The sequence below is a fragment of the Myodes glareolus genome, chromosome 20, assembly GCF_982192425.1.
Source record: "Myodes glareolus chromosome 20, mMyoGla1.1, whole genome shotgun sequence".
In the NCBI taxonomy this organism is placed as follows: Eukaryota; Metazoa; Chordata; class Mammalia; order Rodentia; family Cricetidae; genus Myodes; species Myodes glareolus.
Window position 1 is genome coordinate 53,405,230 of NC_142045.1, and position 27,155 is coordinate 53,432,384.

A 27,155-nucleotide genomic window follows, 5' to 3' on the forward strand; every position below is an offset into this window, starting at 1 on the left:
CGCCTCCTCGCCGTCCATGCTCCAGGTCAGAAGGAACCGGGCGGAGCGGCCGACGTGGCGGGACGCAGGCGACACGAGAAGCGGATCCAGGTAGCTCGGAGGAGCCATGAATCGGGGACACGTGCTCCCTGGGAGGCGGAGGGAGCGGGGAAGACTTCCGAGCTGGCGGGCGGCGGCAGGATGTCTCGGCGGGGTCGCGGCGCCGGGACGGGTCTGCGGCGGGGCGGTGCTGGGGGCCGCTCGGCCGTGGTGTCTGCGGAGCGGCGGCAAAGGAAGGGAGGGAGGAGGAGCGAAGCTCGGAACACCGCGCCTGGCCCCGCGTTCCTGCGGCGGCGGGCCGGGCCTCCCGTCCCTTCCCCGTTCATCCTGGCGCTGCCGAAATGAAGGCCACGGTGGCTGGGGTGGGAGGCGGCGGAGGCGGACCCGAGGGCCGAGCCGCTGCTTTGCGCTCCTGGTCCCCGGTCCCTGCCCGGCCTGCGGGCTCCCGGTGCAGACGTTAGGTGGCGTCGGCCCTCCCCTCCCTCTCAGGAGTTCTTTTTAACCGCACAGCCTACTTGAGGCTCGCCGGCTTTCCTCCAGGGGACGCGGTGTAAACAAACCCAGCCTGGTCGGTGCTGTGATGAGCTGGTGGCACCTTTCCTGTGCCAACTCTGCAACCTCCTCCCTACACATCGTCCCCCTCAGCCCGTAGGGATGGACGTCATCTGTGCATCTCTTCCCCGTATTTCTCTCCCAGTTGTGAGTTCTTTGTTGAACATTCATATAGGGTAAATAAAGGCGTAATAAGTTGATGGCATGTGCTAAATTGTTAATAAGCCAGTCCCAAGTTGCCTCACTATTGTCTTTCTGTTCCTCGCTCAAGATAGCTTTTTTCTTTTTTCATTTTATATCTACTTGAAAAGTTTTATTGATTAATTAACCCACGGGTCTTTTGAACTATGTAAGTTAAAGTTTAAACCTTTTAAAAATACTGTGGGAAAGATACTAACACTCAGCAAGTTTTGAATTTGGCTGCCGTAACAGTAATTTTGAACAGGGTACAGAAGGGAATTAGAGACATATTCCAACTTCACATAGGTCTTTACACCAAAGTGTCAAGACAACAGCAGTTTCTAATTATGCTGTTCCTAGGCTTTTGAAATTTAGTATTATGGTTTAAGGTGGATAGTTACTGTATTACAGTTTGTATTGGAGTTGTTGTGGTTGTACCTCCTTGTCCTGCCTATATTTACCCCTGGCAGTACAAATTTGTACTTTTTCGCTCCTTAATACACATTATTTTACAGTTTTATCTGTTCTTCAATATTGTCATAAAGGTAATAATGTACTTTTTAAATGGCTGCTCATATTTCAGTTATGAACTTTTAGGTTAAACAGGAAAGTAGGTGAAGAAACTTTATAGCCCTCTAAGGTGGGGGCCACTCAGACATCATATGCTTGTTTGTACGTCAGCTCCACTAGTTAGCAAGGGCTTGGAAGTTTTGCTTTTTTTTTTTTTAACTTCAACTTCTGCTTTTGCAGGGATTGCTTATCTTAAGAAAACTCTTTGTAGAGTTGTAGAGTTGATATGAAAATATTAAGTAAATGAATGACTTATTAAAAGTTATTTAAAATGCTTGGTACATAACCTCTTTCTTGCCCTCCTTCACCAGAATAAAGAAATTGGGTTAGGTTATATTGATTTTTGTTTATCACTCCTTAATAAACTTAAAAATAATTAACAACCACCTATTTGGTAAATTAACCATTAGGCTGTAAATTATATGAAATATGGCTACTTAGTTTGTTTGAGACTCTAGTTATTAAAAGTCAGCTTGGTATTATGAAATTAAAATTTTTTCCTATTCTCTACATTAATTTCTATATGGCAGTATAGAATGTTTGTGGAAGATCTTACAGTACTATCGTTATACAACCCAATAATTTTTTAATGCTTGTCTTTTGGTTATGTGTGGTCATGTGCGCAAGGGGCCAGGTGCCAGTGGAGGCCAGAGAGGGGTGTCAGCTCCTGTGGAGCTAGAGTTACAGGCTTCCTGACAGCGGGTGCTAGCACCCAAGTTGATGTCTTCTGGAAAAGCTGTGTGTGCTTAACCACTGAGGCGTTTCTTCAGCCTCTTCCAAGTGTCCAAGGAGGGCATTCCTCAGTTCTTTTATTCTTGTCAAGAATCAAAACCTCTCATATTGGCATTACTTGAGATTAAAAGATCGAGTGTAATGACCAAATTCAGAGTTTGTTACAGGAAAAAGCATTTACACACTAACTGTGGAGTTTCCTGTTGTTACTTGATGGTTTTGTTTAGAAATGATTTTTAAATAGATTTATTGATCTTGAATTACAGTGACTTCGTTGGGAGGGGAGGGATGTTTGATACAAACACTTAGGTTGAGAGTTTTGTTTTGTTTTATTTTTGTAGCCAATTCATTTTCTATTTTCAGGACAGAACAACTTTAAAATCTGGTGCCCCATCAGAGTTGGAAGCACGGGAACTGTATTCACATTTCTTTCTTGGACTCAGATCAGGTCGCTTAAACTGTGAAGTGAGCTTGTGTGTTAATTGATGTTGTGTTGTAGAATTTGAACAACTGAGATTCTCTAATGAAAGTGATGTCAAGCCAAACTAATGAAATATTTAAAAACAAAACGGAAAGTAATTATTTTTAGGAAATACAGTGACTTTATAGAAGAACAAGGCACTAGAAGCATTGATTTAGAATTCTGGTATCATGAGGTTTAAAAATGGAAAAGGATCTGATAGAACTTATTCGGAATTCTCTTTCCTCAATTTAGTCTCAGGAGATGAGATGGCTCGGGGGCAGAGGCATGTGCCTGATGGCTTGAGTTTGATCCCACAAGGTGGCAAGAGAAAACTGATCTCTAGAATTGTCCTGACTTCTACTTGGGATGGATGACAACGGTTATGATGGAGCAGCTATGGGGGATACTCTCAGCGTTCCCGAAGCCGATACCAGTCAGCCATAGATTGGCAGTGTTTCCTCGGTTTTTTACAACCAATAAGACTCTGGGGCTTCCCTACCTTCCTAGAGATGATTAATAAGCTTAGCCGAAGGATTCCAGTCCTGGATTGTGTCCTTCATCTCCTACTTCAAAGAATGTGTGGGGTGGGAATGTTTGGAGCAGCCCTATGCTGTGGAATAGTGTTTCTCCTCTGGATGGTCTGCCGACTCAAATCCCAAAGCCGTAGGAACAAAGTTATTATTCCACAATAACTTTATTGTGGTTATTGCACAAGCGCTGGCTTGTTATTGCACAAGCGCTGGCTGCCCTGGAACAGGGAGCCTCTACTGATGTGTGGTTATCTATGCTGAAGCAGTAAGGTTTATGCCAACCAGCTCCTGCACCCCTAGGACAGTGGTCCATTGCACAGGGTGGAGTGCTTGGCTTAGCTAGCCCTGAAGGTTGTCGAGCTGAAGAGCATCGCACAGAGAATGGCCCTCTCTGAGAGATATGTCGCCCTGCATAAGGGTTTCCTGCCGTATATTCCCTTTCCCAGAAAAATGGCAGAGGGCAGGCCGGATAAGTTCCAGGTGTCATGAACCTAGGGGCAGATTCCGTACAAGCCCATTATAATGTTTCCACTTTGGGAAGTGCGACCTCTATCTTTGCCTTCTGAGGGAGTTGCCTTCCTGCAAAGAAGCAAAAAAGGGGGAGATGTGGAGGACCGCAACCACATACTCCATTACAAGATGGCGCTGGCATCCGGTTTCACCGCCAGGTGAACAAGATAACACACATGTGCTTGGTAACTTCCCACTGCTGTCCCTGCCTACTCCCGAGGCATCATCTGGGATAATGGGCAGCGGACCAATCCAAGAGTGACACGTCCGAAGCGAGGACTGTTTCCTATATAAGGGATGGGTTCCCTCATTCTGGGTCTCCGCTTTGAAAGCTTATGCTCTCTCTATCTCAAGACGCATTAAAGCTTTTCTGCAGAAGGATCCTAAGTGTCCCGCGTCGTTCTTGAGGGCAAGACGATAGCGCGGGACAACTCTGGAAAAAGTCAAGCTTGCTTGCTGTTTTCAGTGATTGCTAATATCATATTCCTTTTAAAAATCATACAGCTGCACTGTCCTCGCAGGCTCTTCTTGAAGATTCAGGATGAAGTGTGCACCCCTTGGTGACACACACATTTTTCATTTAGTTATTTTTCTTTGTAAAGAAACTTGTGGTAAAGAATTTATATCTCTAAAAGCAAACCGAATTACCTTCCTCTTTCTGTTTAATATTTAAAGAGTATACTTACTAATCTGTATTAGCTAAATTTTGGTTTATGGTACCAAAGTTTAACATCTGAGTATTTGAGATTTTAGATTATATGTTTGCATGGGAGGTACATACAGCACTTAATGATGACAATGCTTAATAACCCTTAAGTGCCCACCATCTACCAGGTGTAGTGGTGCATGCTTATAATCCCCTATTGGAGAGCTGGGGACAGAAATACCAAGAATTCAAGGATATTCTTGCCTACAAAGTGAGTTGGAGGCCAACCTGGACTACTTGAGATTCGTTCTTACAGAAAAAAAAAAGGGGGAAAGAAAGATAATATTATTTACATGAGGGCCTGCTTGTTGGGGTTTCTGTCCTGCCCAGTTCCCACAGCTGTTTAACCTTCCAAAAAATGTCACAGAGAGTCTGCAATAGTTATTAACGGATTGGCCCATTCGCTCCAGGCTTCTTATTACCTCTTATAACTTATATTAGCCCATTATTCTGGTATATGTTAGCCTCATGGCTCGGTACCTTCTTCAGTGTGGCAGGTCACATTTTCCTTCTTCCATGCCTGGGCAGGACTGGGAAGGAATGGGCTTCCTCCTTCCCAGAATTTTCCTGTTCTCATTGACCCACCTGCACTTCTTGTCTGGTTGTCCTGCCTAAACTTCCTGCCAGGCTACTGGCCAATCAGCGTTTATTTAAAAATATAATTGACAGAATATAGACAATTGTCCCACACCAATTTTTCATCTAAGAACCCTCTTTAAAAACTGTTAAAGTTAATGATTATCAAATACTTCTTAAATTTCTTAGTTACTGAATGACTGGAGATGAGTAATGAGCATTTCAGAAACAAGTTTTATTTGGGAAGTAGGACTGAACTAACAGTGATGCGGTTTATATTTACTGTCTTGTGCAGTGATTTGTCTGATGAGAATTTCAAAATACAAACTTCCCGCTCTGCTTCCAGTTGTGTGTATGTGTATCCGCATGCACGGGTGTGCATGAGTAGTATGAAAAGTTAAGAGCTCCAGGAACTGGAACATAGCAAAGTGAAAAGCCTATCTGAGGTCAGAAAACAGCAGTACAGAGTAAAGCTCGAAATGGAGCGCTCAGGTCCCTTACTCTCCATCCTTGCAGCATATCTCCTCCAGCAGGTTCATGATGCATGTACTGGAGCAGAAGTTAATGTGTGTCACCTGCCAATATTACTACTAAGGATATTAACTCTGTGAGCCTAAATATCTCATCAGGAGAGCAGCTAGTATTAATTCACATACTGTGGTCATTTAGGAACATTTACATTTACATTGTTATATGAAAAGTTCTAAAAGATCCTGAGGCTGAAGAGATGGCTTTGGTTACCTTGCTGCTCTTGCACAGGAGCCCAGTTTGTTTCCCAGCACCCACGTGACAGATTATGATCCTCTGCCACTCCAGTTCCAGAGGATCTGGTACCCTTTTCTGACCTGTGAGGACACCAAGTGTACCCATACAGTACACTTACATAGTGCAGGACACTCGACATACACATAAGAAAAAAAACCCTTAAAAAAAAGAGAGAGAGAGATCTGGAATTTGGAAGAATGACCTAGAGACAAACTCACTTTGAATTGCTCGTTATTCCTATTCATGTCCAGTTGTTTGTGTTCTTTCTGCACTAAAATAAAGGGCTGGACCTAAGATGGTGTCAGCCACTTCTGATATAACCGTAAAGTCCTCATTATGACCAGTTCTCATGGGTTCCTGTTCAGCTGTAGAGGAAACCACAGTAAAACTTGTCCAGTTTCATTTCTAAAGCAACTAAGTAAAGTCTGAGGGGAAATACCGGATCGAGAAATTCTATGCTAGCATTTTAGGTATTTTGTCTTATTTTACATGTATGGGTGTTTGTATTCTGTGTGTACCTGGTACCTGTGGAAGTGAGAAAAGGATATCAGATTCCTCGGGGACTAGAGTTACAGGTGGTTATCAGCTGACATGTGGTTGCTGGGAACTTAACCCTCTCCTCCACAAGAGAAGCAAGGACTCTAAACTGCTGTGTCGTCTCTCCTGTCCCTATGGCGTATTGTTTTAATATATATTTTATGCATAAACTCTTTCATTTCTGTGAAACGTTGTATCACCAACCCACAATCTAGTATCTTAATATTTTCTTTACTCTTAAACCCATGGAGCAGCATAGTCAGTAAAATGTCAATAAACAACAATTGTACTTACCATATAATACCAATACAAAACAAAAGATAACTACGTAATCGGGTTTATGATTCTATCGATGCAAAACCTCAAATACAGATTGTAGCATTAAGACAAGCTTTCATCTTATAACTGAGAAGATGTAAAGGATTTTTAAATTACTTTAAATTTCCCTTATTCTGGCTATAATTATTTCATAATAAAGAAAATTTCCTCTAGAAAAAAAAAACCAGTGATACCAGATTTGATAAATAACTAGTATTGATGGGCAGGCTCTTGGGCAATAAAAACTTTTACTTTAGCCCACTACGCCTGCACTAACCGACAGGACTCCTCTGATCCCCAGCTTTTTCCTAGTGGTTTTTAATTTTTTATTTTTTCTTCCACCCCCCACTGCGGCTCTCTGGGCGTTGCCTGCGCAGAGGACTGAGTGCAGAGGAGCTGAGAGATTGTCTAAAGCCATAGGGAAAATGGTGGAAAATTCACCGTCGCCATTGCCAGAGCGATTTATGGCTTTGTTCTTTTCTTAAGCTCTCAGTTTGGCTTCCTACTTTACCTTGTATGGGCTTTCATTCCTGAATCTTGGTTAAACTCCTTAGACTTAACTTACTGGCCTCAAAAATACTGGGTCATCGCATTGCCTGTCTACCTCCTCATTGCTGTTGTGATTGGTTATGTCCTCTTATTTGGTATTAACGTGATGAGTACCTCTCCACTCAACTCCATTCATACCATCACAGATAACTATGCCAAAAACCAACAGTGGAAGAACTACCAAGAAGATGCCATCCCAGCATTAAGAGATGTTCCCATTAGTGAAGTAAACACAATGTTCTTCCTTGAAGCTGGAGAACTTAACACCCACAACTGAGCTGTGTGTAAACATCCTAATGCCAGATATTTACAAGTTTGGGGGCGAATAATTTTGGGCATAATTATATTGACTGTCCTTTTAATACCCAATGTTGGCATGTAAAAACATGAAAGTTGATTTCTTAGCTTGAGTTCAATTGATGTAAATATTTTCAATTGCATTATTAATTGACGGAATAAATAAAATGCCACTTATACTACAGAAAAAAACTATTACTTTAGAAAGAGTAGAAGGATCACAGTGTTCTTTTATTCTTTTTTTACTTTTGGTAAATATGAGTTTTAGATTTCAGGCCATAGAAATATTAAAGTACAATATAAACCTTTGCGCAGGTAAAGTGTTAAATAATTTGACCAATTACCTAATTCAAATTAGGTAATTTGAATCTGATTGGAATTCCCAGACACTTCTTTCTAGCTGACTCCAATGTACTTTTCTAAATTAGTCTCCAGTCATACACATTTTAATGGATATTAATTTAGTATTTCACTTTCCAGTGGCCTGAACATAACGTGTTATGGTAGAAATGATCTTTATAGCTATGCATTTCTGAAGGGATCTTTGCATATTATACGCACCCTTTCATTAGCTGTTAATAAAATGCTACCATTCAAAAAAAATAATTCTCTTTGCTTTTATTTGTTTGCCACATTTCCTCTCTGATCTGGTCTTTGTGTGGTGCTGACTTGCCTCTTTCCCTGCTTGATTCTCTTTTTGCGCAGGTCCCCTACCCCACATTAACCTTTGTTATCTGTGGTTCTCTGGCTCCAAACTCACAAGAGATCCTCCTGCTTCTGCCTCCCAAGTGCTGGGATTAAAGGCCTGAGCCACCATCCCCCGGTGATTTCAGTGTTTTTTCATGGCTGAGTAACATTCCATTGTGTAAATGTACCACATTTTCTTTTTCCATTCATTCATTACTGACCATCAAGATTATTTACAATTTCTGGTTGTAGAGCAGCAGTAAGCATGATTGAGCAAGTGTCTCTGTAGTAGAATGAAACCTCCTTTAGGTTTATGTCCAAGAGTGGTGTAGCTGAATCTTGAGGCAGATTGATTCCCATCTTCCTGAAGAATTGCCACACTGATTTATTTCCTTAGTGGCTGTGCAAGTCTGCACTCGTACCAACAATGAAACTGTGTCCCTTGCTCTACACCCTTGCCAGCATGAACTGTCAATTGTGTTATTAATCTTGGCCATTGTGTTTGGTGTAAGATGAAATTTCCAAGTAGTTTTGATTTGCATTTCCCTGATGCCTAAGGATGTTGAACTTTTCCTTAAGTGCTTTTTAGCCATTTGGGTTTCTTGTTTTGAGAAATCTGTTTAGATCTGTACCCCATTTTTAACTGGGTTGTTTGATTTCTTGATGTTTACTTTTTTGAGTTCTTTATATATTTTGATTATTAGCCCTCTGTGAGATGTGTAGTTGCTGAAAAGTCTTTTCTCCATTCTGAAGCTTGCTGCTTTGTCCAGATGACATTATCTTTTGTTGTGCAGAAGCTTCTCAGGTTCATGAGGTCCCATTATTGATTTTAGTGCCAGTGCTGTGTTCTGTTGAGAAAATAGTCTCCTGAGCCAGCGAGTTCAAGGCTATTCCCACTTTCTCTGATTCAGTATATCTGACCTTATGTTGAGGTCTTTGATCCATTTGGAGTTGAGTTTTATGTAGGGTGATAAGTATGGGTCTGTTTGGGTCCTTGTACATGCTACCATTCAATTTGACCAGAACCATCTATTCAAGATGCTTTCTTTTTTCCAGTGTGTACTTCTGACTTCTATATCAAATGTTAGGTGTCCGTAGATATATGGATTTACGTCTGGGTCTTCAATTTGAGTGTATTAACAGATATGTCTGTTTTTATACCAATGCCATGCTGTTTTCATTCCAATAGGATTATTTTGCCTATCCTGTTTTGTGTGTGTGTGTGTTTCCATATGAAGCTGAAAATTTTCCTTTCAATATCTGTGAAGAATTGTGTTGGAGTTTTGATGGGGATTGTATTGGATCTGTAGAATACTTTGGTAGGATGGCCATTTTTACTATTTAATCCTACTGATCCATGAGCATGGGTGAACTTTCTATCTTCTGATATCTTTTTTAGTGTCTTAAATTTTTTTTTATCATATAAGTCTTTCATTTGTTTGGTTCGAATTACCCCAAGATACTTTGTATTATTTATGACTATTGGGAAAGGTGTTGTTTTCCCCACCTTCTTTCTCAGTCCATTTGTTATTTGTATATAAGAGGGCTACTGGTTTTTATGAATTAATTTGTATCTGGCTGCTTTGCTGAAAGTGCTTATCAGCTGTAGGAGTTCCCTGGTGGACTTTTAAGGGTCACTTACTTACACTGTTATATCATCTACAAATAAGGATCCTTTGACTTTTTCCTTTCCTGTTTTCATCCCCCTTGGTCTCCTCCAGTTGTTGTATTTCTTTAGCTGAAACTTAAGTACTATGTCGAGTAAGTGTTGAGAGAGTGTCTTGGTCCTGATTTTAGTGGCATTGCTCTTAGTTTCTCTCCATTTGAGCAAATGTTGGCCGGGGGCTTGCTGGGAAGTGCCTTTATTAGGCAGTGGTTACATGCTTGGCTTTGCTGTGTGTGGGCAGCCATGCTGGACGAGCAGCAGAAGCAGCAGCCCTGCTAGGTCTGTGCCCTTCTGCAACTTCTTATTGAGGATTTTTTTTTTTTTGGTGTGACTGAGAAAGTTTTTTCCACAGAGTAAATTGAAATCTAAAGACACAAACTAATGATGTAGAGACAATTCTAAATTGCTGTAATATTACTTTATAGTTAATCACATTACTATTTTGAGCAGAAGTTTTAATATGTGGGCATCTATAATCTAATAAAATTTTGATGTTCCCATAAAAATTATATATTTCCCATTAAATGTTGATTGGTAATATAAGGAAAATTAGAATATATCTTCTATTATAATTTTTTAAGACATTCTGAAGTAAAAGAACATTCTTTTCCTTACTCAAGTAACTCACTAACCTGCTGCTTTTAATTCCCCCTTGCATTTACAAGTAGTAATCATTAAAGATTCATTTCAAATTCTTGTTTATTTGTACATTACCAAACAGATATAAATAACATTTATGGGAGGCCAAATGAGGAGATCTTGACATTTGCTGTGTAGGATGCCCATGAGCTAGAATTAATTGGGTATCACAAGGAAACCCAGTCAAACAAGAGAGAGTGTAGGTGCCCCAGAAGTCGGGAACACAGTTTCCCGTGTTGACATTTCTTCAATAAACTATGTTCCCTTTGACTCTTGTGTTAGAGACATAACATTGAGAATGAGTCGTAATTACTGTCACTGAGACTTCATAGAGACTCTGCGGGTAAGTCTCAAAGCAGTAACGTCACTTGTGTTAGTTCAAATGACAGTTTTGACTGCTTTTCAGAGAATGATTGGCTTTTTTTCTTTTGTGGAATTCCTCATACTCTTTTGTATGCTTGTCCTACTTGACTGTATTTTTTCCATAGTCTTACTGTTGATAATTTCATTTATGAGTTGCCAGTTCATATCTTCCTTTGCTCATTTTATTTGGGTCTTGATATATTTGCTTTTTTAAAAAGTTTGTGTCTTTGTAGTTCATGGGAGTTGTAATTCTAGAACTGTCACTATTCCCGCAGACTATTAAAGAAACAGTTTTTCATTGGGCCCCGAAAGTAATGGAAATGAAGTATGATAAAGACATAAAAAAAGAAAAAGAAGAAGGAAAATTTCTGAAAGTGGGAAAGAAGAAGATAAAAAGAGCAAGAAAGAAAATTTAAAAGAAGAAAGGGCAACAAAGGAAAAAGAGAAAAAGAAAGATGGTGAAAAGGAAGAGTCCAAAAAGGTAAGCTTCCTGAAGTTAAATTAAAACTTTAAAAGTCACTGTGGGGGCTGGTGGGATGGCACAGAGGCCTTTCTTCAGGGGACCTACAGTCAGTTTCCAACACCCATGTGGAGGCTCATAACCTCTGTTAACTCCAGTTCCGGGGATGTCTCTGGCTCTCTTTTTCGTTTTATTTTTTTATTTTATTTTATTGATATTTATTGAGCTCTTTATTTTTCTCTGATCCCCTCCTTGTCTCTCGCCTCCTCCTTCAATCCTCCCCCAAGGTCCCCATTCTCCCAATTTACTCAGGAGATCTTGTCTTTTTCTACTTTCTACTTTGCATGTAGATCTATTTAAGTCTCTCTTAGTGTCCGCATTGTTGTCTAAGTTCCCTGGGATTGTGGTTTGTAGGCTGGCTTTCTTTTCTTTATGTTTACAAACCACCTATGAGTGAGTACATGTGATAATTGACTTTCTGTGTCTGGGTTTCCTCACTCAAAACGATGTTTTGTAGCTCCATCCATTTTCCTGCACAATTCTAGCTGTCGTTATTTTTTTCTGCTCTGCAGTACTCCATTGTGTAAATGTACCACATTTTCCTTATCCATTCTTCAATCGAGGGATATTTAGGTTTTTTCCAGGTTCTGGCTATGACAAACAAAGCTGCTATGAACATAGTTGAGCACATGTCCTTGTGGCACGATTGAGTATCCTTTGGATATATACCCAAAAGTGGTATTGCTGGGTCTTGAGGAAGGTTGCTTCCCAATTTTCTGAGAAATTGCCACACTGGCATTCAAAGGGGTTGTACCAGCTTGCATTCCCACCAGCAATGCAGAAGTGTTCCCTTTCCCCACAATCTCTCCAGCATAAGTTGTCATCAGTGTTTTTGATAGTGGTCATTCTTAGAGGTGTAAGATGTAATCTCAGAGTTGTTTTGATTTGCATTTCTCTGATGACTAAGGATGTTGAACATTTCCTTAAGTGTCTTTTAGCCATTTTAGATTCCTCTGTTGGGAGATCTCTGGTTTAGGTCTGTACTCCATTTTTTTATTGGATTATGTGAATCTTGGGTGTCTAATTTGTTGAGTTCTTTGTATATATTTTGGAGATCAGACCTCTTATCTCTGTGGGCTTAGTGAAGATCTTTTTCCATTCTGAGGGCTGTCGTTTTGTCTTGTTGGCCATGTCCTTTGCTTTACAGAAGCTTTTCAGTTTCAGGTGGTCCCGTTTATTAATTGTTTCTCTCAGTGTCTGTGCTGCTGGGGTTCTATTTAGGAAGTCGTTCCCTATGCCAGTGCGTCCAATTGTACTTCCCACTTTCTCTTCTGTAAGGTTCAGTGTGTCTGGCTTTATGTTGAGGTCTTTAATCCATTTGGACTTGAGTTTTGTGCATGGTGAGAGGTATGGGTCTATTTTCATTCGTCTACATGTTGATATCCAGTTATGCCAGCACTACTTGTTAAATATGCTTTTTATTCCATTTGATAATTTTTTGCTTCTTTATCAAAGATCGGGTGTTCAAAGATGTGTGGATTGATGTCTGGGTCCTCTGTTCGGTTCCATTGGTCCTCCTTTCTGTTCTTATGCCAATACCAGGCTGTGTTCAGTACTGTAACTCTGTAGCAGAGTTTAAAGTCAGGGATTGTGATGCCTCCAGAAGTTCTTTTATTCTGCAGGATTGTTTTGGCTCTCCTGGGATTATTGCTTTTCCAAATGAGGTTGAGTACCGTTCTTTCGAGGTCTTTGAAGAATTTTGCTGGGATTTGGCTGGGCATTGCGTTGAATCTGTTTCTGGCTCTCTTAAAAGCTCTGCATGCACATGTTTTAGACAAAATGCAGGGAAAATATCAACACACAAATTAAAAAAGTAAAAATCATTTGTTCTTGTGATCCTTAATTGGCCTATGATCATAAAGCTTTTACAGCCACATGAGGTAAGTGTTGGGCTATCTGTAAATACTGATCTCAAGGATTTTTATTAGTGTTGAAATCATCAGATTTCTCCCTTTATTAATGTTACAGTGTTTGCTGTCTGAAGCATTTATTCTATTTACCTGTCTGTTCATAGGAGGAAACTTCAGGAACTCCAAAAAAAGAAGGAAACTAAGAAAAAAATTCAAACTTGAGCCACATGATGATCAAGTTTTTCTGGATGGAGATGAGGTGAGATTAGAATATTGGATTTGAGTATGATAGAATTCCAGTTTTTCCTAGTAAAATCTTAGAAATATATTTGATACCATCATTATGAAAAGAAATAATTTAGAAAAATCTAATATTTAATTTAAGTACATGAAAGTCATTTTCAAAAAATTCACTATTCTAAGCTAGTTTTATAAGATGTTAGAATCAGATTTGACTGGATATGAGTGATGTGAAACTCAAAATTACGATCGCTTAGTATAGAACACATGCTGGACTCTTTCTCATTAGTGTAGTCTAGGGGTGAGCAGCACAGGCATGGAGCTCCATGGCGGGCCTGAGATCCTCCTTTTTCCCTGTGTTAGAATCTTCTGGCCAAGGTGCCTCATGATCCATAAAGACCATCAACCCTAAAACTACATCCACAGAGAAAAAGAAGGAGAAGCACGTTTATTCCTTTCCAGGAAACCATCTTATGAATGCACACTTGGATTTACTGATCACCTGAAATAAGGTCTTCAAAATGCACTTTTTATACTGAGGGTTTAATTTGCCCAGTCAGAACGCAGAATTTCTGTTATCATAGAGAGAAGCAGGAGAATGGTTCATGGGAATCGCCTACTGGTTTCTGGCTCTTCAGCAGTGTTTCATCAGATGCAGCTCTTGGAGTCCTGAAATTTTCAACATTGCTAATGCTTTGTTCAAGGGCATAGTTCCATTCTATCTTTTGTAGTGAGATTTATGCGATGATGGCCTTGCTTGGAGGCTGTTAAGGTAGTCACTTAACTACTACAAAAATAATAACTATGTCTTAGCCGCCAAACTGATGTGAATTTCAAGACATATTCTTTCTTAATTCACTGATACCAATTATCAAATATGTAAAAAGCAGTGTTTCCTAGGGCTCTCTGTTTAAATTCTGCATTGGGAAGAGCTTAGATATCTTGAGTTAAGTGTTGAGTACATCAGTGTGTGCCAGATGCTTCACAGACACTGGAATTGGTATAGTAAAATATAGTGCAATTCTCTGTAAAGAATTTCAGAGTCCGATAAAAACATAGGCACCTACACATCTTTCTGTATTCTGTATAATGTAGTAAGCATTGCCAGTTACCAGTTAGGTAGGAGACAGTAGACACCTGCCATAAGTCTTCAGAACCAACTGGCAGATTGCCCATTGTACCAGGAAGGAATTGTAGGTCTGTCCGGGAGGAAGCAGGCTGAACAAAAGCTGAACCCTTGTCATCTTGAAAAGGTTAGTTTGTGTGCACACATACCCACACACTCATGAAACACCATGTCTCTGGATTTTTAAAATTGGAAAATGTCTCTTTTTAACATATAGAGTTTTATTTAGTGGTGAGTAGCCAAATTAATGTTTGTGAATCTAATTCCCAGGGAATATGGAAACAGTGTAATAAGGGTTGAGTTGAAATCCCAAGTGTTAGTAATATAAATGGATCCAAATACAAGCAATAAAAAGATTTTTCAAAATAGAACTCGGAAATGGAAGAATGCTGTACTTTACAGAAACTGAGAGCTCAAACTGAGAGCCTTTTAATGATTGAGTGTAGTTCTGATCTTGAAAGGAAAACGTTCTTCGGGTGTTAGGTGTTGGGGTGCCTTCGAGGAGCTGCAGTGTGGAGTACACTTGACTACAGTGTGACCGCAGAACTTTTAAGCACTGAGGTTTCTTGACTCTTCTAGGTTTATGTGTGGATCTATGACCCAGTTCACATGAAAACATTTGTCATGGGATTAATTCTTGGTAAGTAGGCAGATATAAGTAGCTTTTCAGTGTAATCTAGAGTTTAGAGGCAAAGTGTAGCACCCCAAAGGTAAATATTTCTAAATTTAATACAGAGTAAGAACTGTTTAAGAAGATACTTTACAGAAAATTAGAATATAAGTAATAAACGAAAACTGTTAGCAACAACTAAAACAAATATTTTTAAGAGATTAACATTGTAGAGCAGCCTGGTTAAAAAGAGACAGGTCTAGCCACACCTAAGAGGAAACACAGGACCAGTCTTTGTGAGTAAGACTTCATTTTAACAGTGAAGTAGCGAGGACTGAGGTTACAGTTACTGTAATAGGGGACTGAGTGATGGATCGCATGAACCTGTGGGCACCTTTCATGTTGGTACCACAACACCCTTCATGAAACTATGAAGTTCAGACTCCGCACTGGGAACTCTTTTTCAAAATCTTTGACAGGGGAAATTACATTTTAAAAAGTAACTTAATCCCTTCTGGACAAGCTTGCCTACCCAATTTCGAAACATTTATTTCTCTGTTAGTAAAGAATAACATGAAACAGGCATGAGGTGTGCAGATGATTATTCTATACTCCTGCATAGGGATCCATCCCCTCCTTAGCCCTATTGGCAGCTAAGTTATGGAAGTCAGAAGTTTAAACAGGGTCAGTAGAGCTGCCTTCCTTCTCGAGGCTCTAGGAGAGAAGTCATTCCTACACCTGTTTCATTTTCTAGAAGTTGTCTACATTCTTCTTGGTTTGTGGCCCGTACCCCATCTTCTGACACAACTTTCACATCTCCTTGTCTGCTTCTGGTCACCCTCTCATGGTGGTATTTGTTAGTTACTCTCTAGAAGATCCAGGGCAACTTCCTCGCTGCTAGTCCTTAACTTAATCCTATTGATAAAGACTCTTTTGCAGCAGAACTCAGCATAGTTGCAGGCTGTAGCAACTGCAAAGTCTTTAAAGAATCATTATCATTGGGCTGGAGAGATGGCTCAGAGGTTAAGAGCACTGACTGCTCTTCCAGAGGTCCTGAGTTCAGTTCCCAGCAACCATCTGTAATGAGATCTGGTTCCCTCTTCTGGCCTGCAAGTATACATGCAAGCAGAACACTGTATATGTAATAAATAAATCTTTTTTAAAAAAAAAAAAAAGAATCATTATCATAGCGAGTCAGAGCCAGGAGGAATCTCTGTGGGTTTGAGGCCAGCCTGGTCTACAGAGTGCATTCCAGGACAGCCAGAGCTACACAGAGAAACTCTGTCTTGAGAACAAAACCAAAAACCCATCAGCACACCCATTTAACATTTCCCAGTGACGTTGCAAAGTTGCCAGTTTTTTCCAAGCAATATGTAAATTTAGGGCAGCATTAGTCAAAATACCAGGTCAATTCGTTAAAAAGGTAAAACTTTTAGTTTAAATGAACAGAAAACTAAAGCTCCTCTTATATAATTAGATCAGCTCTGGGAAAGATGCCCAAATGAGTGCAATATTTAGAATAGTTGAAGATTTTTTGCAATAAACACTAGGATGGGATTAGCCAGTGAGAGAGTACGTTATATCAGAGACCTAGAAAAATTGGGTATATCATAAATCTATGATGAAATAAATTCACTTGCTACGCACACAGAAACACACACACGTTCTATCAGTTCTGTTCTCTAGAGAACCCTGACTAATGCACAGCCCAAGAGAGAGAGAGTTGTGCTGCAGCCAGCAAAGCTAAAGGGGTGGAGCCGTCTAAGTCAGCCCTTTGACAGTAGACACAGGGCTATGGGATTTGGAGTTTGGGGGTTTTGGTCTTGCTTTGGTCCAGTATTTCCTCACTGTCCTCTATTATTTTACCATGTGTTCTGGAATGGTAATGTATAACTGTGCAATTGTATATCAGAAGTATGTAGTTTGATTTTTTTTTTTATTTTACAGAGGGATTACAGTTAAGAGAGTCCTGTGTGATTGTTCAGACTGAAAGACTAGGGGGACTGTTGGAGTTGGACAAAATGCATTTTTCATTCTGATATGTTGGCCAGAAGCCAACAGGAACAGGTATGGAATATGTATCTGAATGAGAATGACTCTCATAGGCACAAATATTTGAATAGTTGACCCTCCCTCCAGTTCGTAGAACTATGTGGGAAGGATTGGGAGGTGTGGCATTGTTGGAAGAGGCGTGACTGTTAGCTCTCTTTCTGCCTCATGTGTTTCAAGATGTGAGCTCTCAACTGTTGCTCCCGCATCATGCCTGTTTCCTGCTGCCATGCTCCCTGCCATGACGATCATGGACTCATCCTCTGAAACTGTAAGTCCTGTTTAGAGCTTTCTTCTGGAAGTTGTCTTGGGCGTAGTGTCTCCTCACAGCCATAGAAAAGTAAAAAAGATGGGATAACAATAAGATGCAGTCTCATTCTTTTTTTTGATACAGTGTTTCTCTGTATCTTTGGGTCCTGTCCTGGACTCGCTTCCTAGACCAGGCTGGCCTTGAACTCACAGAGATCCCCACCTGTCTCTGCTATCCCAGTGCTGGGATTAAAGACATGCGCCACCACAGCCTGGCTGCAATCCTATTCTTATGTACACCATAAAACCAAATAAGCTATCTCAAAAGTGTCAAATACTATTATGGTAACAAGATGACATGCATTGATTCTTTCAAAAAGTTTTATAGACTTTTGTATCTGTTACTCTAAACTTTCTATGTGCTTAAAAGTAAAATGAGTATTAGATTTAAAAAATATACAGTGTCGGGGCTGGAGAAATGGCTCAGCAGTTAGGAGCATTTACTGCTCTTCCAAAGGTCCTGAGTTCAATTCCCAGCAACCACATGGTGGCTCACAGCCATTTGTAATGAGGTCTGGTGCCCTCTTCTGGCCTGTAGGCATACATGCAGACAGAATATTGTATACATAATAAATAAATAGTTAAAAAAAGAATGCCAGATTATAAATACACACACACACACACACACACAATGTCTCTAGTTACAAAATTCAGAGAACTTATTTCTTCAATAATGAAAATATACTTTGAATATGACTTGAATTTTGAATAATGTGTTCTCTGCATTAACCAGCAGGCAATTTAAACTGTCCAAAAAATCTATGTCTTGCTCGATTTGTTTTATTTCATCATAATTTGTTGTAAGAAGCTGGTCGGCGCTAGCTTGGAGGCTTGGTCCCTCTGTTTCCAAAGACAGCCCCAAGCTACTCTTCCACAATGTTGCTCAGAACCTCCTAAGAAAATGGCTTCTTGAATCTAGCTCTCTGAGACACTTAGATTAGCTTTGAATGAAATGAAATTCCTCCTCCCAAAAGCACATTCTTGATTGCTTCTAGATACCACAGGAAGGAAGGGGTTTTAAACTCACATAGTGTCCTTGAGTGGGATGCGAGCTGCTCACGTGTCTGAGTCGGTGTAGAGTTTGGTGAACGTGAGTGTAAATGCTTGGCTCCCCAGTCAGGGCCAAGGAGTCAGAAGACAGGAATAAATAAAGGTTCATGAATGTTTCTAAGGAAAAGATCACATCAGATTTTCACCACAGAAACGTTCCTTTAAGTTCTGAACTAGCACCTGAGCATACGGGTAAAACTGATGCAGTCACACCGTGGGGCTGGGTGCGGGAGCAGAAGCGTCCAGAAAGCATGAGGAACTGAAGAAAAAGAGGCCTTCCTTTCCCACAGTAACCACTGCGGTCAAACCCACAGACTGAAGCAGACTCTTCAGGCCCAATTCTGCGTGCCAACACTTCCTCGGTGAGCTTAGAGAGTTTGCTTGCTGGACAAGATTTTTAAGACAGGACAAAGGCTACAAATCCATCACAGTTTCAAGCCCCTTTGCCCCTCTTAACAGCTGGAGCAGTGAGGGACTCCCATGGTCACAGGAGTGGTGTGCAGTGTCCTGTACTGGATCTGCAGACGCTTTGACGCCTCTGTTCTCTTTCTGGGAACTTCACACAGTGACTGTGTGAAGATTCCTGGGCTACCCTGATCCAGAAAACTCTAGACGGGATGGCCTGCCTCTTTCTGAGACCCAACACAATGAGTGCCTGGGAGTTCACCAGGTAAACATAGTCTCATGAGTGACTCCCGTGAGCGTGGCCTAAGGAACCCTCAGTGGAGCCAGGCTGAAAGTGATGCCTCATGGAAGTGTGAACAGTAATCTGACAGTAACAGTAACAATAATTTCCTTAGTCACTCCACTGTTGAGTGGTTTGTTATGCGGAATTGACAACCAGTCCAATAACATCCCCGAGCCTCCCTGTTCTCACCTGTAAAACGAGGAAGAGAACTGCTTCCTCTGAGACATGGTCAGTTCGGTTCTGAAGTCAACGAGGTTCTTCTGCCCTCCCTGCAGTGCACAGCAAGGTCCTGGTGCTCAGCTCTGCTGCACGCAAGCAGAGCAGGGTCTGAACCATGGGCAAGTGAGGCCCGGTGCCTGACGCTGGGGGCAAAGTGAGGAGTACCCCGCAGCATGAATTAGACAGCATGGTCACAGGAACGGCTTTCAGGGAGAGGGATGGTAAGTTTGCCACAGGGGGTTGCCTTCAATTCCAGACGGGGATGGGGTCTGTCAGCATCCCTGTGTGAGGATGTTGATGGGGCAACATCGTCCAACAATGTGGGGCGGCCTGGGAATACTCTTGAGCCTTGCAAGGAGCCACAGGGCTGCACCAGCTGAAGCCCCACTGCCCCCTCCTCTAGGGATGTGCCGCTGCCTCGTCAGTAAAGGAGAGCTGCCCCGTGCTCTGCCTGCTAAGCACCAATGATTACTTTGAGCCCTTGTAATTTAAGTACAGAAATAAATGTTCATGTAAATTGTCCAATATTGAACACAAATAGACTACAAATTCATATGATACTGCTGGTTTGTATAAATTCGTGTATATATTTGAGATATTAACAGTGATGGCACTTCTTTTTTAGCATTTTTTTAAGTTTAAGGTTTATTTAGTTTTACATGTTTTTTAAAGATTTATTTACCTATTATGGATATGTATTCAGCCTGCATGTATGTCTGCATGCCGGACCAGAAGAGGGCATCAGATCTCATTCCGGACGGGTGTGAGGAACCATGGGGTTGGTGGGAACTGAACTCACGACCTATGGAAGGGCAGCCAGTGCACTTAACCGCTGAGAAATCTCACCTACCCACACCTCAGACTTGTACTTAAAAACATCCCACTGCACTTTCCACTGGCATTCTCGCTGGCTGTGTCCCTTTCCTCCACACGGGGGCAGCAGTGAAGCTCAGCAGTCACTGGGAAAGATGGGAAGTGGGGAGGAGCTGCTGAAGGCTCCAGGCCTCCTGGCTGGATCTTTCCCCAGTGTCTTTCCCTGTACCGCTTCCCTTGCTGGCAAACTTTCACAATAAAAGAGGAGACATCGGCGATGCCTAGGTGCAGAGACTTGAAGGAGTCTGTAACATAAATCAAAAAAAAAATTTTTTTTTTTTCAAAAAAGGACACGCTTATAATTAACTATACAAGTGCCTCACTCATGACCCTGGTTGTGGTGCATGCTTTCATTCCCAGTACTCAGGAAACAGAAACAGGTGGATCTCTGAGATTTCCAGGCCAGCCTGGTCTACAAAGTGAGTTCCAGGACAGCCATGGCTATCCAAAGAAATCCTGTCTCAAAACAAAACAATACAATACAAAGCAAAAGAGAATGATTTTTTTTTAAAAAAAAATCTTGCTAAAAAACTAAAGTCCCACTCGAGATCCTCATTAAAAACCCAACACGCAGGTGATGTGTGCTCATATTTCACAGAGAACACACACAAAGTAGCCTAGAAGCAAGGCAACATGCGAGGGTTTAAGGTGTGCTAGGGCAATTAGGATTGGGTTTAGAATTTCAGATGCAGGTCAACAATAGGAGGTCAGATTGGAAAGCCAAGGTGCTGCCTGTACCCAGACATCCCTAGGAGCAGTGGAATGGGAAGCACCTTTGTAACTTTCTGTGTCAAGTAGTGCACGTGGGAGGAGGGAGGGGGCCTAAGAGGCTTTTGGGGAAGGCCTGTGTGAGGAGAGGACTCGGGCATGAGGACCCCAGGAGTGACCTCACTTCCTTAACTGTGACATAACAATGCAGAAACCTGCAACCAGGCAGCCAACTGATTAGAGACAGCCGAGAAGGCTCACTTGTCTTTAGACAAGCTTGACTAGTAGTCATGCCTTCGTGCTTCCTGTGGTGTTGTTATTGTGGGAGTCGTGGGAACTCTGACGATGACACCAATGGGAGGAGGAGGAGAGCTAGAGGCCCTAGAGGTTCCTGGAGATCGTGGCTCCAGCGCCTCTGGCCATTCGGCAGCCATGAAAGGAGAAGACAGGTGAGGCAGGGCAGCCAGAGCCAGGTAACCACTCTGAAATCTCAGTTTTCTCAAACTTGGTGTTTGGCAGAGTGAAAGGGTCAGGAAAACGTGGAATGATAATAACTAATCATGACATTGTAGTCCTGTGCCAGTTTGAACCACCCACCCTGATCTCTCCTCAGGTTGCAGAGGAGCAGGAGGAGTCAGCCCCCAGGGGCCTTACTGAGTCCGCCCCCAGGGACCAGAAGGAGTCCATCGCCTGGGACCTGATGGGCTCCTCCCTGGAGGCTCAGCTGGAGTCGCTCCCCGGGGTCCCTATGGGCGACTCCCCGAAGGACCAGCCAGGGCCAGTCCCTGGGGACCCGATGGGCTCCTCCACAGACGACCAGCAGGAGTCTGTTCCCAGGGACGTGATGGGTACCTCCCCGGAGGCCCAGAGGGAGTTATTCCCCGGGGACCCGATGGGCTCCACTCCCGAGGACCAGGACCGGGACCCGATGGGCTCCACTCCCGAGGACCAGGACCGGGACCCGATGGGCTCCACTCCCGAGGACCAGCACCGGGACCCGATGGGCTCCACTCCCGAGGACCAGGACCGGGATCCGATGGGCTCCACTCCCGAGGACCAGGACCGGGATCCGATGGGCTCCACTCCCGAGGACCAGCACCGGGACCGGATGGGCTCCACTCCCGAGGACCAGGACCGGGACCCGATGGGCTCCACTCCCGAGGACCAGCACCGGGACCCGATGGGCTCCACTCCCGAGGACCAGGACCGGGATCCGATGGGCTCCACTCCCGAGGACCAGGACCGGGAACCGATGGGCTCCACTCCCGAGGACCAGGACCGGGATCCGATGGGCTCCACTCCCGAGGACCAGCACCGGGACCCGATGGGCTCCACTCCCGAGGACCAGGACCGGGACCCAATGGCCGCCGCCTCAGAGGACCAGCCCGGGTCCTTGCTTGAGGACCCCATGGGCTCCAGCCCCGAAGACCCGGAGGCCCTGAGGGAGACCGTCCCCGGGGACCTGATTGGCTCCTCCCTGGAGGCCAGTCAGGAGTCCATCCCCGGGGACCCAATGGGCTCCACTCCCGAGGACCAGGACCGGGACCCGATGGGCTCCACTCCCGAGGACCAGGACCGGGACCCGATGGGCTCCACTCCCGAGGACCAGCACCGGGACCCGATGGGCTCCACTCCCGAGGACCAGCACCGGGACCCGATGGGCTCCACTCCCGAGGACCAGGACCGGGATCCGATGGGCTCCACTCCCGAGGACCAGGACCGGGATCCGATGGGCTCCACTCCCGAGGACCAGCACCGGGACCCGATGGGCTCCACTCCCGAGGACCAGGACCGGGACCCAATGGCCGCCGCCTCAGAGGACCAGCCCGGGTCCTTGCTTGAGGACCCCATGGGCTCCAGCCCCGAAGACCCGGAGGCCCTGAGGGAGACCGTCCCCGGGGACCTGATTGGCTCCTCCCTGGAGGCCAGTCAGAAGTCCATCCCCGGGGACCTGACAGGCTCTGCCTCTGAGGACCTGGAGGACCAGGGGGAGGTCATTCCCGGGCACCCGCACCCCATGGACTGCACCCTGGAGGTCCAGCCGGAGTCAGTACCCGGGGACCTGACTGAGTCCTTCCCTGGGGACCCAGTGGACTCCGTCCCGCAGGACCAGCTGGAGGACCAGAGGGACTCAGTCCCAATGTCCTTAAACTTCGGGGATTTGGGGAAGGCAATAGAACAGCTCATCGCCTCCCTTCGCTGTGGGGACCGCCAGTGCCTGATGGCCTTCTTGAGCGCCTACCCTGCTCATACCACCATGGAGCAGGTGTTGGATGAGCTCTTCAGGCGGTGAGTGCCCACTTCCCGGCTCAGAGGCCTCACATCCTCTTGTCCTTTATGGGAAGCCTCTGCCTTTCTCTGGGCCTACTTAGTTGCTAGAGTCTTGTCAGAAGCCAGCAGCATGTAGTCAGACATTACTACCTGCAGGTTGGGCCCTAGGGACTGCTGTGTCCACAGCTGAGACCCTAATGAGTGTGGGTGTCCTTCAGGAAGCTCTCTATCCTTGGCCAGTTTTCCTGAAGCATGGTCAAAGCGCTTCTCCCATTGGAAAGGGGGTTCTAGAATTCATATTGGAGCACCCGATAGAGATGGGTCTTGAGTGGAGACCCGTGGAGGATAATCCGAGGGAAGCTGTGTCCACTGAGATGTCCGGGTAGACATACTGCACAGACATATTTGAAGCACCTACAGAATGCAGGTGAACTAGTAACCTGAGAGCAGAGAGAACTTCTAGGCTCTGGACTTTGATTCTGCTCCAGGAGTCAGCAGGCCCCCCAGATGTCTTTTAGGTAGGGAACTGGGACTTCACAGGTAACATCCTTCCTGATCTCCTCCAGGTATGCATGCTTCCGCCCCGGCTGCCAGGAGGATGAGCAAATAAAGGCGTAAGTGAGCTTTACAATCTGAGAAAGGCGGGCCTTGGCTCTGCAGGGTGGGCTCCCTGGGGTACCAAGGGTGAGGGGTGGCCAATGCTTGGAGCTCACGCTCCACGTTTCTACTACAATACTGAGGTCTAAGCATTGACTGGGGGGTGAAAAGAATTGCATGAGCACGGCCCTTGCAAGTGGGGATATGGGGAAAGCCTGTGGCCTCCGGTGCCCCTCTGAGACCCTACCCTCATCTCAGTCCATGGCATGAAGGCTCGCTCAGCTGTGCTCCATTAGAGCCTGAGCATGGGGCGCATGGAGCTCCCTGCTCCCATGGCCCTCTCAGTCCTGCTCATTGTCCTCGTATGGCTACGGGTTGGATATCCCCTCCTTTGCAGTCACACATGCACGGAGTCTTGGGCGGGATGGCAAAGGAAAGTCCAGGCCACTAAGTGTCCTGTCTGTCCCTTTCCACCAGGGCCATCTGCACCCTCCTGGACACGTGGACGAGCCTCTTTCCCGGGGACTTTCAAACAACAAGAGGCATGTCCGCCCTGGAAAGTGTCAAGAGGCACCTAATCATCAACTCGCCCTACTCCGATGCCCTTATAAAGGTGCATGAACTCATTATGAGACTCTTGTCGGAAACATCAGAAGAGGGCGATTAAGACCAAGCCAGGTAGGTGCTTGACACTGTGAAGAGGTCTCAGGACCTGGTCTCGGGTCTCAGGAATGATTGGGGGATTGCCACACCAACTCCAGTGTCGTCTGTGTGACATGACATACGTCACTATGCCGGACGGGAGCTGCGTATCCTATGGGACTAGGCTTCTTGGAGGTCAATGGCAGAAGGCCCGGTATAGGCCACCCGTTGAGGCATAGACGGGTTTCTCCATTAGCTGGCTATGTAGGATATGGGCTTTGCACCATCTCTTTTATAATGACGATATTCTTTATATCTACAAGACAAGGATTATCTCTTCAGGAACAGCTCTGGGATAGGGAAGCACAGTGTGGGAATGTATAAGACTACAGCAGAACCCTTGCCATACACTGGGGTGTATGATGAGCAAGGGAATAGATGGGTTAATGTTGATGAACAAAGAGTGGTATAACATACTTTGAACTTTATGGATAGGCTTGCTAGATCCCGACCCCGCATGGTGTCTGCTGCATAAGAAGGTACAAGAAAGTATATTTGGCAGGCGCAGAGAGCCGTCAGGCATATTTGGTCACTAGATGAGATAAAGAAAGGGTTAGAAAGAGGAGCTTGGGGAAGGCCATGAAAGCGATAATGAAACAGAAACTTTCTATTCTTAAATAAGATGAGACCACTTGTCTGAGGTTTACGTTCCCAGGGACAAAGGATGTGTTATGTCAAACACCTGTTCCTGATAATATGCTTTTCTTAGAAATCGCTCATGTAACTAAAAGAAGCTTTCATACTTGCCGCGCCAGCATGGCAACTGTAGTTGTTCTGAGCGAGGGACGTCGGGATTAACGCACAGCACTACTTCAGGTTCTGCACACAAGCCTTTATTCCACTTTTTCACACGGCATATATAGCCCTCAGCAGGGGAGGCGGAGCCAGCAAAAGCAGGAAGCTCATCATCCCAACTCACATATCTTAGGGGCAAACAGCCTTAGAAACATTGCTGAAAACGACAGATTGTTCCTGTCCTTGTTCCTGTTTCCAACCAACCAACCACAAGAGTACAAAACAGATCCAGTGGGGGTGCGAAGGCCTGTCCTCAAGGGACCCAGCAATTCCCCCCTTTTTACTTTAAAAGCATGAGAGCCCCTGTCTTAGGACTCCCCCAGATAGGTACTCTAACCTCTCTATGGGAGGTCTTAACCCCTGTCTTAGGCGAGCTTTCTATACCAGGACAGTTGCCCATCATAGGGATCCCTCATGACTTCTGCAGCCAGACTTGGGGCGCTTCCTGATTACCCGAAGACAACCCGAGCAACACTTGTTGAGTGACAGTGTACTGTACGTGGGATTGCCACATAAAGCGGCAGAGAATCCAAAAACAGATAACCCCAATATCAGCAATATCAGCGCAGTGAGAGCATTGCAGACAATTGCTGGACCCAGCCCCCAAACTGGACTATGGCATTCCACTGACTGGATCCAGACACAGCAGGAACCCGTGTGCTATTCATATTAACAATATGATGAGCTGTCTGCAGGGTAAAATTCAAAAAGGAGGAATTCCAAGGGCCATCCAAACACGCATTCAACTGTTCAAACATATCAGAAGCATTTACAACATTAGCAGGTGTAACGTACAAGACACTTGTTGCAGGAGCCAAAGGGAATCTACCTGTTCTTGCAAAAGCGCAGTTTGTTGATTTAAATTTAAAAGTCCAAGTCCCATATGAGAGTCCAGAGCACTCCGTGCCTGCAGGGACTCGCTAACCCTTCCAGACAGCTGATCCACAGTCTCTGCGGTCACAGCTGTCTGGGAAACGGCAACCCCAGCAAGCATAGCCGCAGTGGCAGCGACAGCAATAGCAGCAACAATTGCAGCTGTTATCCAAAGTCTTGCCGCTGTCCATAAAGGATGATCTCCTGACCGTTCTTGAGACACCAGCCCCGGCAGAGGAATCTCAGCAGGCACTCAAATGATCAAGGCTCCATCAGAACCATCCCAGCAGTTACTCAGCTTGCAGATCCTGGAAGAACAATTAAGACTATCGCCCTCCAAAGTGCCATTCCACAATACAAAGAAAAACGGGGCAAAAACACAAGCAGAGGATCAAACAGTCATATTGCGTCCAGCAGTATAACAAATCAGGCTCTTGAGCGATACATTCTCCCCACATCACTGTGGGGTAGAGATTAAAACCTCTATCAGCATCCCAACACCGAGGAGCAGGCTTGGGACCATAGGTCTATGTTATATTTGTTTTCAAATCCTCTTTCAGGATGGGATGCGGTATGAGTATGATTATTACTTATGCAATACTAACTGGCGTTAAAAGTGGGGGGTTTTTCACCAGACTCCCCATCACCTATGATTCTGTTGTTGTTACCAGAGTCATCAACCGAAACAGAAGGAGCGTTCCCATCTTCGTCCTGACCGCAATTGGTTTGTCACCTCTTAGAGGAGCGCCACATACAGCCGCCCTCACCTTTGCCAACAAGGGGGCTGGTTCCATTCATCTTGGTGTTTAAGCATCCTTACAAGAACCCATCCTAGGCTCTGATCCCTAATTTGTGTATGGGTCTCTGATGGGGAAGTGAAGTGGCTGCTCCTTGCTCTCTCTTGCTCCCAGCTGCGTGTGTGTGCTCCCTGGATCTCGGTTGTGTGAGTTTTCTGTGTTTGTGAAATTATTAAATATATTATTTATCTGTGAGCTG

At 44.2% G+C, this 27,155-nt stretch overlaps 1 protein-coding gene and 1 pseudogene across 7 annotated transcripts; both read left to right on the forward strand.

Moving 5' to 3' along the window:
• Window positions 1-27,151, forward strand: LOC148118855 (uncharacterized). 7 transcript variants are annotated; one of them, XM_087899592.1, is made up of 10 exons: window positions 1-90; window positions 10,955-11,160; window positions 13,214-13,308; window positions 14,995-15,055; window positions 16,973-17,092; window positions 17,255-17,345; window positions 19,397-19,561; window positions 21,535-23,210; window positions 23,759-23,806; window positions 24,267-26,774. In XM_087899592.1, exons 7-10 carry the CDS (start codon window positions 19,559-19,561, stop codon window positions 24,454-24,456), a joined length of 1,917 nt encoding a protein of 638 aa, XP_087755718.1. In that variant the 5' UTR covers window positions 1-90; window positions 10,955-11,160; window positions 13,214-13,308; window positions 14,995-15,055; window positions 16,973-17,092; window positions 17,255-17,345; window positions 19,397-19,558; the 3' UTR covers window positions 24,457-26,774. The 7 variants fall into 7 exon arrangements, with proteins under 7 accessions (XP_087755718.1, XP_087755714.1, XP_087755717.1 ...); XM_087899588.1 differs by lacking the exon at window positions 19,397-19,561; XM_087899589.1 differs by lacking the exons at window positions 1-90; window positions 19,397-19,561 and adding an exon at window positions 2,444-2,521.
• Window positions 6,364-7,808, forward strand: LOC146890034 (phosphatidylinositol N-acetylglucosaminyltransferase subunit P pseudogene; annotated as a pseudogene).
• Window positions 27,152-27,155: the final 4 nt, after the last annotated feature.